Raw genomic sequence first — 15,370 nt, forward strand, 5'->3', positions numbered from 1 at the left:
AGGTTTACTTTTTGTACATAAATGTTGCCCTTCTAAGGCTTTGTGGAGGCAAATTTGTGTTTTGCATGGTCCAATATTGTGTCTCAAACCTAAAAAAAAAATAATGTTCCAGTTTAATAATGGAGAAGCTATTTGTCAGCTTTATATTTTTTAATAACTACTTATTTTCTGAGAATGTGTTTAAGAGCAACTATGCAAATTAACAAACTCCTAGAAAAAGTACACTATGTTATATTGTTTGAATCCCAGATTGTTCATTATTCTTTGCCTTTTCTAAAAAAGTGCAAAAGCTTAAATATTTATCTTGCACAAAAGATATATATATATATATATATTCAAAATATTTTATAAATATAAATCATAAAATATAAATTTTTTAATTTATGTTTTTTATGTCTTAATCAAGGTCATTGGGCTGGTGGGATGCCACTGGTAAATAAAGAAGTGCAATCCTTTAATTTGTTTAATGATAGTTTAGATAATTTACATCAGGAGTCTTTAACAGTTTCCAGGCCAAGGACCCCCAAACTGATGGAAGATGGAGCAGTCTATATATATTGTATGAAATTGTGTTTTATCAAACTGGTCCTATAGTCACTATATTACAGATGGAGTCATGTAATGAAAGTAATTTCGCCCTGGGATTATTAAAGTATTTCTGCACTGGAAAAGCAATCTAGAAATAAGTAAAAATGTCTTAAATTAAGTGTATTTACCCTTAATTTGAGTAGGTAAATGAGATATTTTGCTAATGGAATGAGTGTTTTTACTCTTAGAATAAGATAATTAGATAATATGCACTTGAAATAAGACAATGCAATTGTGTTTTCTTATTTCTAAGTATAAATTGTCTTGTTACATCAGCAAAATGTCTCTTTTACCTCCTCAATCCAAGAACAAATGCACTTATTTTAAGAAAAAAAATTACTTTTCTAGACATCAAATTTTTTTTCCAATGTGATTTTATTCTGATTCCTGGTTGATGGGACAGGTGTTCTGAATGAAACGGCGCCCAGCTTGAAAGAGCTCCTGTGTGTCGCTGCATGTGTGCATTGATGACTGAAAATTTATCTGTTTACTACAGTGTGTTGAATTCATGTTAATGTTTATTTAAACACATTTCAATTAGTGGAAAAGATTGGAGGGGGGGGTATAAAATAAAAAAGTCTCATCCTCTGACAGTTTTTTTTTTTTACAGAAGGGCCTTCTGTAAAAAAAAAACATTTGCACTTTCTTCCTAATTTCAGACAAACAAATGACAGACCAGCTAAATGTCACAATAATTCTTTATTAAGCATACACATTATATTATAAATATAAAATGCTATTTTGTTTTTAAAATCAGTGAGACATCATTATATCTGTGTTGAGACAGACAACCATACAAACGGGTTTGAATATTCTACCAAAATCTGCTGAAACGTCTACGCAGCTGTAACAAACCATCCTAAAGTCCGAGCCTGTATTCATGGAGACGCGTAACTGATCTAGGATCAGGTGAATGTCACCAGAAAGAAGGAGGGGGAACTGGTCTTGGATCAGCCCTCCTAGTCTAAAATGCTGTGTGCAGTAGACCCACATACAGAGAGATAGAGAGAGAGAGAAAGCACAATTACCTACCATTTATTTATTTTTTATATATATATTTAATTCTCACTTTAATCCAACTATGGCATTTAGCAGCATGATATTGCACCACTCGGCGCTTTCTAGCTCAAAGAAACTGCAACAGAAATCAGAAAGTAAAGAAAGTAAACATTGAACATAGAGATGATTATTATCACTGTACTAAGAGAGAAACTCGTCCACAGTGAAACAATCAGATCAGAGTGATGACATCTGACGCCACGGTCGGGTTCACTTCACTTTCCTCCCAGTCAGCAGGAGCTCAGTCGCCTTTACATCTCTGCCAAAAGTGATAATAAATGACATCAAGCTTGGCGTGCTTCACTGACGCTCAATAAGGCTCCGCTCTGACTGAAAATGAAGCAAACTGAACCCAAACCTTTCAATGACAATAAATAACAAATAGTTTCAACAATTTTTCTATTTTTTTTTTCCCCAAGATTTTTTTTTTCGAATGTTTTTCTTTAAGTTTGGTTGACATGCTGAATCCTTTTCCAAGTTCTGGTCAATCAAAAGGAGAAGTACTGGGCGAACCACTCCTGGCGCTGAGCGTCGGCCGAGTCGATGGAGGACTCCTTGGTCTCAGGAGGGCTTCAGGGGGAGGAACCAAAGCAGAACAACAGGATCAGAGAGGAAGTCAGGGTTAGAATAAACACGGTTTAGGTCCAGATTTTATTAAAGTTCTGCTTCTTTTACTTCTCAAGTTCGTTTAAATTCACCGAAACCTTTTGGTGACAGAAGATTTATGCAGGATTGTCACAACTTAAAGTCTTCAACTTTGTGCCTTTCTGGAAAGTAAAAAGCTTTTTTCTCATCAATCTGTGTCAAACTGAGCAGCAGAAATCTTCTCATTTAACAATAAAATTGTTTCCTGAACAAAACTAGACAGATCTGGGATTTCTTAGAATAAATTGATGTTATTTAGCACAATACAGCAACACATTAAACTGCTCAGTCTGAAGAGGACAAATATGTGAGCAACCTTTAAGTCCACAAGGGGGCAGTATAACTACAGCGATGTAATACCGTTCCAGTATATATACACAGAAAGGCTTTATTTACCAACAAAATGGCAAAAAAAAGAGCTGAAAGGACAAAAATATAAAATACTAAACCAGCAGGATGCAGTAATTTGTCAGTAAAAGAAAAATAAAACCAGAAAAAAGAATTAAAAAATGAAATAAAATAAAATAAAATGACTATGAACTTCTAAAGTCCCAAACTGAAGGTAGAGCTCAGGATTTTGTAATAGAATGATGTTTCTCATAATTATATTATGAATAATTAGAATAATTATAATGATTATTTCTCAAGCAGGCCCAGACCATCACACTACCACCACCATGTGTGACTACTGCTGGGATGCTTTGCTGGTTTTAACACCAGCTGATGGTTTTAGCAAATGTCAGAGTTTGCGTTTTTTTTTCTGGTCTGCAGGGTTTTGGGTGTTTTTAGATGTGAATGATTTCTTCAAATGATCACAGTTTGTATCATCTTTTAAACAGCTGTTGAATAAATTCAGGTCATTTTTATGTAAAAGTTTCATTAATGTGTGAATTTTCCTCCAGCTATTTTGTTTTTATTCAGGACATGTTTTCTGATAGAAATATGTTGATACATGATGGTATTTTTGTCTGTATGACGGCAGGAAGCTGCAGATGCGATCCGTCTTGTGTCTTTGGGGTGAAAACATGCTCCCCGGGGTTTGATCTAATTAGGTTAAGTGCTAAAAACAAACACCTACTTTAGGCGTTCCTGCTTCCTTAATTGGCTACTTCTAAAACAAACAGTCCCAGAACCCCTCAGTGACATTAAAGTTTTTTCCTATTTTTTCTGTTCAAGAAAGTCGGTTTCTTCCCTGCTGACTACAGTATAATGAATCTAACTGAACCTCTAGAGGGTCAACATTCATTTAAACTGCACATAATATATTAAATCAGCGTAGCAAATTCCTTTTCATAAAAATACAAAATCTGGGTTTAAATTGCAAGTTGTGCAGAAATCAAGATGGAAGAAGAGTAGGAATGTGATCAAAATGTAAGGAGAAAAGCAGAAACGTGGGGAGTAGGGTGGAAAAGGCATGCAAAAGAAAATAGAGGAGAGATGATAAATGAACATCTGAGAAAGCAAAAGAAGAAAGAGCATGATAAGACAGAATCAGGAGGAACAATGGAGTCTAAAGGACATAATTAAGCTGGTTTCAGTTAACCCCAGCCTTATCTAAAACAATCCTGGCTTATATCCCAAATGAAGAGCACCAGCACTTTGATTTTCTTTAAAACTCAAGGTTAGTTTACGTCTCAAAATACTGAATTTAAACGGATGCCATGAATCCAATGTCAGAAAATTTGGAAAGCACACATCCCTGTGTTTAGTCAAAACTGGGTAGAATAAGAGTTGGAGGATCAGAACTGGAGCATTTTGCAGCCAATCACATCCAGGGATGCTGTAAGCTTAAAAAAATAAACTTTAATGCTGGTTGACTGTACTTTCTGAATACATACCACACAATATCTAGAGCAGGGGTCACCAACGCGGTGCCCTCAAGGACCACATGGGGGGCCCCTCAGAGTCTTCTAAATAAAGAACAACCCACCAGTGGGCTAAGTTTGAAATTTTATTTTATTCTAGAGATTTCAAAATGACAATGTCTAAATAAACTTAGAAATGAACAGAAACAATAACAATAGGTTGATAATGAACAAAGTTTAGGCTAACGCTAACCCTTGCAGCTCATGGGTCAGTAATGGTCGCCCTTCCTAAGTCTCGGTACCCTTGAAGTTGCCCTCAGCCTTAAAAAGGTTGGTGACCCCTGATCTAGGAGATCAGGACAAAAATCCAAACTGGACTATTTTTCACCAACTGTCCTGTTGTCTTTAAGTCCTTCACATTGCTGGACTTTAGATAGTAATAAAAACCTGATCTCAGTATAAAGGTAAAAATTATTCCTGCAACTTTCCTGTGAATCGATCCCAACATCACCGCCATGACAGACACACATCGTATCGTCTTTTATCATATCTAAAGAAAGTCAACAGATTTCAGGCTTTCATATGAGTAACAGGAGGCAATAGAAGTATTCTTGTTTACCATCCAGTTTATTCTGCTGGGCATGAAACCCTGTTCTATCATCTTACTCTGATAAAGCGATCTGTTCTGTTCATTTATTTTGGCAAATACAGAAAAACTCACAGCTTCTTGGTTTGACAGCAAACAGCCTGCATGCACAATTTGGAGATGTGTGCATTTCCTCACTACCGGGAGTCTTAATTCAGCTGATGGTTGGATCGTTTTAGTGATAAATGGTGGGATTTTTTATATATATATATATATATACATTATAGCAAACATTAAATATGTACATATGGAGCTAAGGCCCCGTCCACACGAAGTCAAAACGAACACGAAACGCTGATATTTTCCAAAACGTTTGCCGTAAAGACGGAGACGTAAAATAAATGTGAGCGTCCACACGAATGCATGAAAACGCTGCAAAATGTATGCCAGGCCTGTAAGTGGCGCTGTGGTGCCAAAGCAAAAATAAGCAACGAAATGTTGGGCATGTGCACTAATATTTATACATGGTTGCCCTGCGGGTCCATTTTCGTGGTTAAGTCAAATTCAGGTGCTAAACTATGTCGTCGATATTGCTCTGTTCTTCCTGGAGATATTCCAGAAGAAGAAGATTCTGTTGTAAGCCCGGCAGCAGGGTGAGTAGCATTAGCAGCAACGGCGCCATTGTTGTTGTGATACTGGTCGCGCATGCGTGTTTAGAGGCGACGCTATGACGCATGCGTGTAAAAAAAAATATGCGGTTAGAGCGTAAAGATGGAAACGCGAAAACGGCGTTTCGAAATCTTCCCACTCTGAAGGCTGAATAAAAAAATGATCGTTTACAGACCCCCGAAACGCCGGCTTCGTGTGGATGAGAGGCTGGTTTGGTGAAAAATTTGTGCGTTTAGGCCAGGGTTCGTCTTCGTGTGGACGGGGCCTAAGTTTGGGCCAAGTTTACCCCTGAAAAAAAAAAAAAACTGAAAAGTACTTTTAAGAGTCTCTTCAAACTTCCGTTTTTTTTTTTTTAAGCTTCAAATTTAAAGCATTGTTTTGGCGTGGAGGGCGGAGCCTCAGACTGAGGTTTGGAATCACAATTAACTGCTCAACACAGGAGCTCTTTCCAGCTGTTGCATTCAGGGACTGTGGGAACTGAAAAGTGTCTTTAAAACATTATGAATATTATGCACTACTCAAAAAAATTAAAGGAACACCTTATAATCAGAGCATAGCATCAAGTTAATTAAACTTCTGTGATATTTATTTGGTCAGGTAAGTAGCAGAGGGGGTTAATCAGTTTCAGCTGCTTTGGTGTTAATGTAATTAACAACAGGTTCACTAGAGGGACAACAACGAGACAACCATCAAGACAGGGACGGTTTTACAGCTGGAGGCCACTGACATCTTTCCCCTCCTCATCTTTTTCACCAGTTTCGAATTTGGGTCACTGTCACTACTGTTAGCGTGAGGTGCTAGCCCGACCCTACAATAGTTGCGCAGGCAGTCCAACTCCTCTAGGATGGCACATCAAAACGTGTCATTGCCAGAAGGTTTGCTGTTTCTTCCAGCACAATATCAAGAGCATGGAGGAGATTCCAGGAGACAGGCAGTTACTCCAGGAGAGCTGGACAGGGCCGTAGAAGGTCTACAACCCATAAGCAGGACCGGTATCTGCTCCTTTGTGCAAGGAGGAGCAGGAGGAGCACTGCCAGAGCCCTACTAAATGACCTCAAGCAGGCCACTGGTGTGAATGTCTCTGACCAAACAATCAGAAACAGACTTCACGAGGGTGGCCTGAGGGCCCAACGTCCTCTAGTAGGCCCTGTGCTCACTGCCTGGCACCGTGGAGCTCAACTGGCATTTGCCACAGAACATCGGAATTGACAAGTCCGCCACTGGTGCCCTGTGGTTTTCACAGATGAGAGCAGGTTCACCCTGAGCACATGTGACAGACGTGAAAGGGTTTGGAGAAGCCGTGGAGAACGTTATGCTGCCTGTAACATCGTTCAGCATGACCAGTTTGGTGGTGGGTCATGATGGTCTGGGGAGGCATATCCATGGAGGGACCACAGACCTATATAAGCTAGACAACGGCACCCTGACTACCATTAGTTATCGGGATGAAACCCTTGCACCTATTGTCAGACCCTATGCTGGTGCAGTTGGTCCTGGGTTCCTCCTTGTGTACGACAACGCCCGGCCTCATGTGGCTAGAGTATGCAGGCAGTTCCTGGAGGATGAAGGAATTGATACCATTGATTGGCCCCCACGCTCACCTGACCTAAATCCAATAGAACACCTCTGGGACGTTATGTTTCCATCCATCCAACGCCACCAGGTTGCACCTCAGACTGTCCAAGAGCTCAGTGATGCCCGTGTCCAGATCTGGGAGGAGATACCCCAGGACGCCATGCGTCGTCTCATTAGGAGCATGCCGTGACGTTGTCAGGCATGCATACACGCACATGGGGGCTATACAAATTACTCAATTCCATTTTGAGTCGCTGCAATAAAATTTCAGCAAAATGGACTAGCCTGCCGCATAATTTTTTCACTGTAATTTTTGGGGTGTCTTTGAATTCAGCCCTCTGTAGGTTGATAATTTTTATTTCCATCAAATGAAGTGGCATCCTTTTGTTCCTAACACATCACCCAGTCCATATCAGTATAAATAAACAGCATGATTTTCCCCCATTGAGATCTGATGTGTTTTCAAAGTGTTCCTTTAACTTTTTTGAGCAGTGTATATGTATGTGACTGGTTATGAAAAATAACTTACATGAACACCTGATGTGAACCTAGGAGGATAAAATATGATCTTGACAGATTAGCACAGTATTTTGAGTTTGTGTTGGAGATCCACTTTAAAGCATCACTGCTGCCCTCCTCTGGATAAAGGGTTATATACCTCCACAGCAGTGTGTCACAGTGAGCTTGTCGCAGGTATGGCGCAGATATTTTTGATTTATGCCTAATTTTGAAGCGTGGTCTGCCCTGTTATTCCACGCCACAACACAGGAGGGACAATCACGAACTAGCTAGGATTGTGGGTGTCTGTGTGTCAGTTTGACAAGCTTGTTCACCATCTAGAACTCCTCATCCAATGCTGGACGACACACAGTTCACCCGTGAGTGTTCCTGAAAGACTGGCCATGTCTGGCTGCATGTTTTGGCTTCAAGTGTAAACCAACTGTAACCTGACTCAGCCAGATGGATTTGCTCCGCATATCCATCTGGAAACCTTCCGTTGAAGTAATTTTGGGAAGAGGCGAAAATACTGGCTAGCTGATTGGCCTATGTTGGTGATAGACAGGCCAAATAAACCAATCAGATCAACGAAGCATATGACGTACTAACAGGCTACTCTTGCTGCTGCAGGTAAAGGCTCGTTAGCTCAGCAAATAAGCAACATGTCAGCAAAGGATATTTGCCGTTTATGTAAAGATAATTTGCAAATAAAAGGCACAATGTCAGGTGCCCGCCATGTTCTTTAGACTGAACTGTTGCACTTCTCGTTGCGTCACACCTCAACCCGCCTCAAAGCCAACGCTGATTGGACGTTCGTTTGGTGAACGGCTCCAAATTTTCTTTAACGGAAAGTAGCCAGACTGATCTGCGAGTGAAACCTTGAAAGCTCGCAAGATCAGGATGGTCTCACAAGGCTAAACCAACTGACCGTTGCCCAAAGCAACAAACTAGCATCCTTTTTGGTGCCTGGCAATGTGGACGGCACTACAGCCAGAGTTTCTGCGATTAGGTACCAAACAGTAGTGTAGAGCGGATGTAGAATAGACCAATCAGAGGCCTCCTTTCTCTCCTCCCTGCAACGCTGTCTGCGGTCACCTACAAGTTTGGGGAGGGCACCATAGTGTCTACCAGACGTCCTGGTTTCAGGCTTAAGAGGGGAACTGTTTGGAGGATCTGGTGAGTTATGGCCACGGTTTGGCCTATGAGTGGCTAAGGGTGGCCATGACGACCTCTTACCCCCCTCTAGCTCCGCCTCTGAAGTGATTAAAATCTAAACAAATGAACTGAATCCACTGTCAGACCACAGGCTGTCTGTACTTAAGGTGGCAGTGTGTGAATGTGTTGCTGTATTGCTAGAACATTCCATCTTTGTTTTTAGTTGATGTGTGGGTGTGTATGTGTGTGTGTGCACACAGAGGTTTGTCCCGAACTTTTCGTAAAGCAGCACCCTTGTTCCGTTCTTGACATGAACCCTGCAGGAAAGCATGCAGCACACATGCTCTACACACCCAAACACTTTCCATCAGAATACACCACCTGCCATGCAAAAAAAAAAAGAGACTCTAAATGTATTCTTGCATGAAGCTTGTTACATAATTTATCAACGTAGATGTGAAATTAAAGAGTTGTTTGTTGGACTGTGTGGAGTTGAGCTGTTTCTGGATCAGAGGTCACAGACGCAACGGTCCATAACTGCACAGGGCAGCATCTGCTTCATCGTAACTTCAAAATAACACATTGCTTATAAGAACAGTAAACACGTCACAGAGCCTGGGAGGAAAGAGCAACATGCTGAACTTTACATGAGGATGGAGCAACACAAAATAACACAACGCAAACCACAACGATTGCTGACAAGTGTTATAACTTCCATCACAGAAAAAAAACAACCCTGTATGCATGCACACAATATTTAAACACTGATGGACACAACTGAAAAAGACTTAAAACAAGGGAATAAGAACATGCCCCTTTTGCATTCCAATGCCATTCTTTGAAGCTTCAGTCAAACGTGGGACGGCTGTGTTTATGTCCAGGCTGCATTTTTTGCTCCTTAAAGTCTGTAGTTTATTTCAGAAGCTGTGATGCGAGTTCAAATGTGCTGCAGCAGAAAGCAGTCAGTGGAGGGTCAGTGATTTAAGGAAAAGTTGAAAGCTTTGTTAAACAAAAGCAGGAAACTGTCTCCTATTTTTTTATTTTATTGATTGTTTGCTGAACCTCCTTGCTGTAGAGAAAAACTCAGTAAAATACCAAACCTAAGTGATCAAACAGGCTCCACACAAACTTTATATAACTGCTGAACTAATTTTCCCATTTATATTTCCCTGTGGGAATCATTTCAAATTTAACGTTTAGTTTAATGATTATTATGTTTTAAATTTTGCATATATTACATCAAATCATTAAGATATTATGTCATCATATGTGTTTTTAGACAGTTTTAAATTTGTTTTTGTGTTTTATTTAACATAATGCATAAAAAAACTGAATGTAAAGATTTAGGTGGCTGACAGAGCTTTAAAAAACTGTCATTCTGAGCTGCATGTTTTTATGTCAGATTAAAGAAAAAGCTAAACCTTGTAAGTGCAGAACAAAATATTTCTAAATATTTTATATTCTGAAAATCAGGGACATATCTTTTAACAGCACATTTCGAAAAATACACAAAGAAAAAATTTTATTTTAGCGTTTTTCGCCCATTTAGTGCCAAAACCCTGGCAGTGAAGGCGGGATTGGAACGCATCATTAGCATAAAGTCATAGTTTAGGCTAAGAGCAATTTAAAGATATTGTATTTTGTGCAATTCACTTATGTAAAGAAATAAATACAATAAATCAGCAACTGTGTGCGTGTTCTGCACCAGTTTGTGTGTTAGCCTGTTGCGCATGCTAATATGCTAATATGCTAATAAGCTTCAGTGATGTTCATTAGCACTCTATTATTAGCATTGAAATACGTAACATATCAAAGGTTAATTTTAGGAGCTAAGGTAGTGCATACCCTATAAGAGAGGTAACCAATTAAAAATCAGCGGGGTCCGAATAAAGAAATCATCAACCAGTAAACCGGAGAGATTTTTAATTATAATCTTTTACTTTAAACAGAATTTAACACTGACGTAAAATGAGGTTCTTATGCATCCATGTTATACAATGAATTTTTAAACAAAGAAAAAAATCGAAAAAATTGTGCATTTTAAAATCTAAAGTGTTTTTTGAAGTACAACAATCGTTCAGTTTGGTATATAGACAAGTTCCTGATTCACATGTTTTATATAACACCTGAAATGACTGTTTTTCCCCCTTTTTTATGGCTTAATAGGCTTTATGCTGCCCTGCAAGGCTTTAAACCTGGGTTTGAATGACGACAAAGCCATTCTAAAGCCATTCCAGGCTCATTCGTGAGCTTATATATTCTCAAAAACTAAGACCGTTTGTTTAATTGATTGGATGCAAACTATTGGTACTTCAACATACCAGGAAGCAGATTTTTCAATTTTTCAATCAAAATATTTATTTTATAGTAAGAGGCTTAAAAGTTTGATCAAATCCAGTCAAAACGCCAGAGAGCGCCTCTCACAACTTCAAAAGAAACTTCTCATCTCAGGCCGGGATGAAGAGATGCTGAGTTTGGAAGCAGAGAACAAACATAGTTCATACAAAACATGTATGATCCTAGTTATTCCTGCTACAAAAATCCACAACAAAACGAAAATATTTGGGCAGAAACTGAACATATGCTGACTGGATGATGGTGGGGATTTTTTAATATGTCATATTAAATTAAGCGTTTTTTCCGCATGTTTTGCTCCTGAATTTAATAATAATATAGCGCATGCTTTCCTTGAGCTCCGAGGAAGTCGGAGCGGAGCAAGACAGAGGAACAGCGGAGGCTTTAAGCATTGCTTTGGGCAGGAGGTCTGGAGCGCAGCGGGGCGGAGCGGAGACGGAGGATGTGGGATTTCAGGGTTAGACAATGTTGGCGGACAACATGCAGTAATTTATAAATGTTTTAAATCAGGTTTGGTCCGGATTAGCCAGCAGGTGGGTCCAGATCGGGATTGTGGTCCCGATCTGGACCCACTATAACTAAACACAAAGAGTCTAGTCAACGTTCACACTTATTTAGCATTTGTTAACCCCGGCCTGCTGCTATGCTACAACAGAGAAAACGCAAATATTCGCACTAATTAAACAGTGCTTTTGTAAACCGTCCATATTTTTATCTATCAATACTATAAGCGTAATCTATTAAAACATGAAGCAGTATAATGATGTCAGTGTAGGGTCATTATCTTTAAATTAAATGACTAAGTTTTAGGAATCAAGCTTAAAGAGTGGAAAACAACAAATCCCTTATTGTGTTTTCTAAGTAAAACAACATCTGGAATTTAAAATGACGGAGCTGCCAGTTTGACAAAATAGATGCAATTATTTTCTCAGAATAAAAACTTGTTTTATTCAGACTTAATGATTACATTAAAATAAGAAGTTTTATCCGTTTCCTAATTTTAGTAGTTTAATAAAAGTGCAAAATAATTAATACTGCAAAACAAAATTGCAAAAGAAAACATTATTCTTATCTTAAACTTCTTGATCTATTTTGGTATTCGGTACTCATTTTTACCAAAAAACTGAATGAAAAAGAAAAGTTAAAAAACAACAATAAAATTAAAGTAAATCAGTGACTCCTGGGCAAAAGCAAAGCTTGACTGTTATCCTCTACTCTTTTTGATTAGTGGAACATTTATCATGTGGTGTTACACTGAATAGGATTAAAAATACATTTAGGAAAACTTTGAAAAAAATACATTTCTTGTTTGTTTGTTTGTTTTTTATGAAACAGCTGGATAAGAAAAGGATCTATAGCCAATGATTGCAATCGTACTGGGTGGCTAACAATGCCCAGAAATCTAAGATATGTAAGATATATTTGTCATTTAAGTTAAGAAAGCTGATATTAAGCCATTTCTAATTCTTTGTCTGATGGAACTTTGGAGGAAATCCTTAAAAATGTAATAATAAAAATATGTAAAGGAAATCTATTGTAACTGCTGTAAATCAACCAAAAAGGATGTAAATACAGTTCTAAAGAGGGGGATCAGCAAACTTTAAATCAGTACCTATCGGGCTCTTGGTTAGAATAACCTTAAAAAAGGCTCTATATGAAAACACAGAATGGAGTTTAAAATTAATACAGAACCAGGAACTGTGAAGTTTTCTAGAATTTAGATTTTTTTTTAAGGTTTAATAAAACTTCTGATCAAAGTCTCCACCAAAAGCTGCTGCTGGATGGTTAACGGTTTACGAGCTGCTGCCTGTCAGCGAAAACGGTCTCACCTCATGAACTTCTTGGGTTCGGTGGGAGGGGTCGGCGGGGCAAGAGGTTTGTTGGAGTTGAGCTCTAGGTGGTGGAGGGGGGAGTTGGGGATGGGCTCTAGGCGGCTGGGTGGGGCTGGGGGCGGGGGCGGGGGCTGCGGTGGCTGCCCGGTCCCCATGCCCACAATGCCCAAACCCATACCTGCTGCCTCCAGAGCCCTGAGATTAGGAGAGCTGCTGAATCTGCTGGCTGCTGCTTTCTCATTCTTTTTCTTTTGCTACACAGAAACAAAAAAAAGAAAAGGAGGGGCACTGGGGTCAAAAAGGGAGCAAAAGGGAACTTTAAAGCAAAAATAATACTAAAATGATGCGGGGTAAGGAAAGAGGGCAAATGGAGTACAGGGAAAGCTCTAGAGGAAGCAGAAATCCAGCCGATGAGTGACAGGAAAGAGCAGCAGGCTAACTTGATCCTAATAAAAACCGATTTAAGCAGATAGAATGGATCAGTCTGGAGACCGGCGTGGCTCGGTCACAGTCTTAAAAGCTGCAGTCACTTTGAGCAGAATGACAGTCAAGATGTGTGAAGAGATGTGTCAAAGCAGGAAACATCTCGCTCCAACAAATGGCTTGGAAAGCAAAGGGAAGCTGGAATAAAAAGGTTAGGGAGACCACTTTAAACTGTGTGTTCCCACACAAAGAAACAGAAACAATAAGCAAAACAAAAACAAACAAAAAAAGACAAAACACATACAGCAACATGGAGAAGAAATACATGTAACAACAAAAACAAACCCCGGAAGTTATAAAACTTGTGCAGAAAAAAAAGTTTTTCCCCATTGTTCTTTGCAAAATAGCTAAAAACATGAGTTAGAAACAGGTCTGGACTTTGACTGGGCCGCTGTAACATGTTTCGTTTTAATCCAACCCATTCCTTTGTAGCTCTGGCCTTTTCCATAGAACCTTCATCTGTTGGAAGGTGAACCTCACTCCACTCAACTCTTTTGCTGCCACCATCAGATTTTCAAAGTATCGTCCCATTTTGATCTCTGATCGAGATGTGCGATTTTTTTTTCCTAGCCCCTTCTGTACGTCTATGTGTCAAATAAAAAAAGGCTGAGTACAAATAATGACAAGTATTTAAGTTTTTTCTTAAAGAATTAAGTGCATTGAAATGTGTACTGCAAAGAAACGACTATAAAAAACAAATTTTTGTTTATCCTGTTTGATCTGCACATGGAATGATGCTTTGAATAACAGCAGTGCAGGACCTACCTTAATGAGTGGGTTGATAACTCCTACATTAGGACTGGCGTTGAACACTTTGTTGAAGTTGGTCTCCCTGTTGACAAGTTCCAGCTGGTAGAACTTCTTATCATCCTGGAAGAGAAACTGCTGTTACAGTAGCTGTCAGGCATGGAAGCTGCAGAGGACTCATAGGAAGGAGACATTTAATGAGTTGTGTAAGCAGATTTTTCTGCGTAAAAAGGAAACTCAGCTCTGCAGTTTTTCCTGCATTCATACTATCTGCAGAAAAAGCTCTGCTGACTTCTCAAACTGCCTCTTTCTTTCAGATTAAACTTTCTAAACTTCTGCGGTTTCAAGGTGCAACAAATGCAAAAGTGTGCAACAGAACACTGCAGAGACTGTAAAAATGAATTATATTTGTATTTCTTTTTCAACTTTTAACATTTTAAATTTGATATTTAGATAAAGTTTTTTAGCCATTTCAGAGTGGCTAAAGAAATGACAACCATCCCTAAACACCTAGTGTTATCCAGTCTGTGGGCGTCACATAGTTTAACAGCTTAAGAGATAAAGATGCTTTAGCAAAATACACAGAGAATTATTCTCTAGAGAAAAAGTGAACAAAACTGTTTTTGTGGGCTCATAATGGAAGATCTGCTCCTAAAACTGCACAACCAAAATGTTTGTCTTCTGCATATTCATTTATGCATATCAAAGCGTTAGAAGAAATATTGTACTGGCGTTTTTATTAAAGGTGGACAACAATATTCCAAATGTATAAATGATTCCTTGCAGAGCATTTCTGTCATATTTTAAAATGGTTTTTCCAGTTTTTAAAGGGGACAAGGTGACCTCTTCAGTGCAATGCAAATATTTCACTTTTTTCTTTAATTAGAAAAAATAACAAGATACAATTAAGAAAGAAAGAACAAATATTTACATTTTTCTATAAAAGCAATAATAACAATTGTAATAATATTTTTTTATTTTAACTTCAAAAGAAAATGTGTAGAAAGATTTCTCTTAGGCCACAATGTCTTAAAAATAAATCAGTCTTTGCAAATAGAGAGAAGCCTGAAGCTTTTTTTAATTCCATCTTTTGACCTGGTTATCAGTTTCTTACCACCAGTTTTTTGACGAGAGTTTCTCTTTCTGTGACCATCTCCTTCAGCTCAGCAATGACCTGCAGGTCTTCAGGTCGACTCTCTCTGTTTCTGAACTTCTCCTCTGATCCTTCCAAACTGAAAGACAACAAAACAATAATATCATGGTTTATTCAACGCAAACCTTTCATGACCGACCGACCGACCGATCCTTCCTTCCTTCCTTCCTTCCTTCCTTCCTTCCTTCCTTCCTTCCTTCCTTCCTTCCTTCCTTCCTTC

General features: G+C 38.8%; 1 protein-coding gene across 3 annotated transcripts in view; it reads right to left on the reverse strand.

The window, feature by feature from the left end:
- Positions 1-1,300: 1,300 nt before the first annotated feature.
- The window catches only part of fam184a (family with sequence similarity 184 member A), a 278,742-nt gene continuing 264,672 nt past the window's right edge, over positions 1,301-15,370 (reverse strand). The window contains exons 19-22 of one of the 3 annotated variants that reach the window (XM_015372804.1): positions 15,112-15,229; positions 14,016-14,120; positions 12,765-13,021; positions 1,301-2,217 (exon numbers count right to left, since the gene is read on the reverse strand). In XM_015372804.1, coding sequence (XP_015228290.1) covers positions 2,136-2,217; positions 12,765-13,021; positions 14,016-14,120; positions 15,112-15,229 — 562 coding nt within the window. In that variant the 3' untranslated portion in view covers positions 1,301-2,135. The remainder of the gene's footprint in view (positions 2,218-12,764; positions 13,022-14,015; positions 14,121-15,111; positions 15,230-15,370) is intronic. The other 2 variants (XM_015372805.1, XM_015372806.1) reach the window with 2 other exon arrangements.

This window comes from Cyprinodon variegatus, unplaced genomic scaffold, assembly GCF_000732505.1.
Source record: "Cyprinodon variegatus isolate N-32 unplaced genomic scaffold, C_variegatus-1.0 Scaffold76, whole genome shotgun sequence".
Lineage (NCBI taxonomy): Eukaryota > Metazoa > Chordata > Actinopteri > Cyprinodontiformes > Cyprinodontidae > Cyprinodon > Cyprinodon variegatus.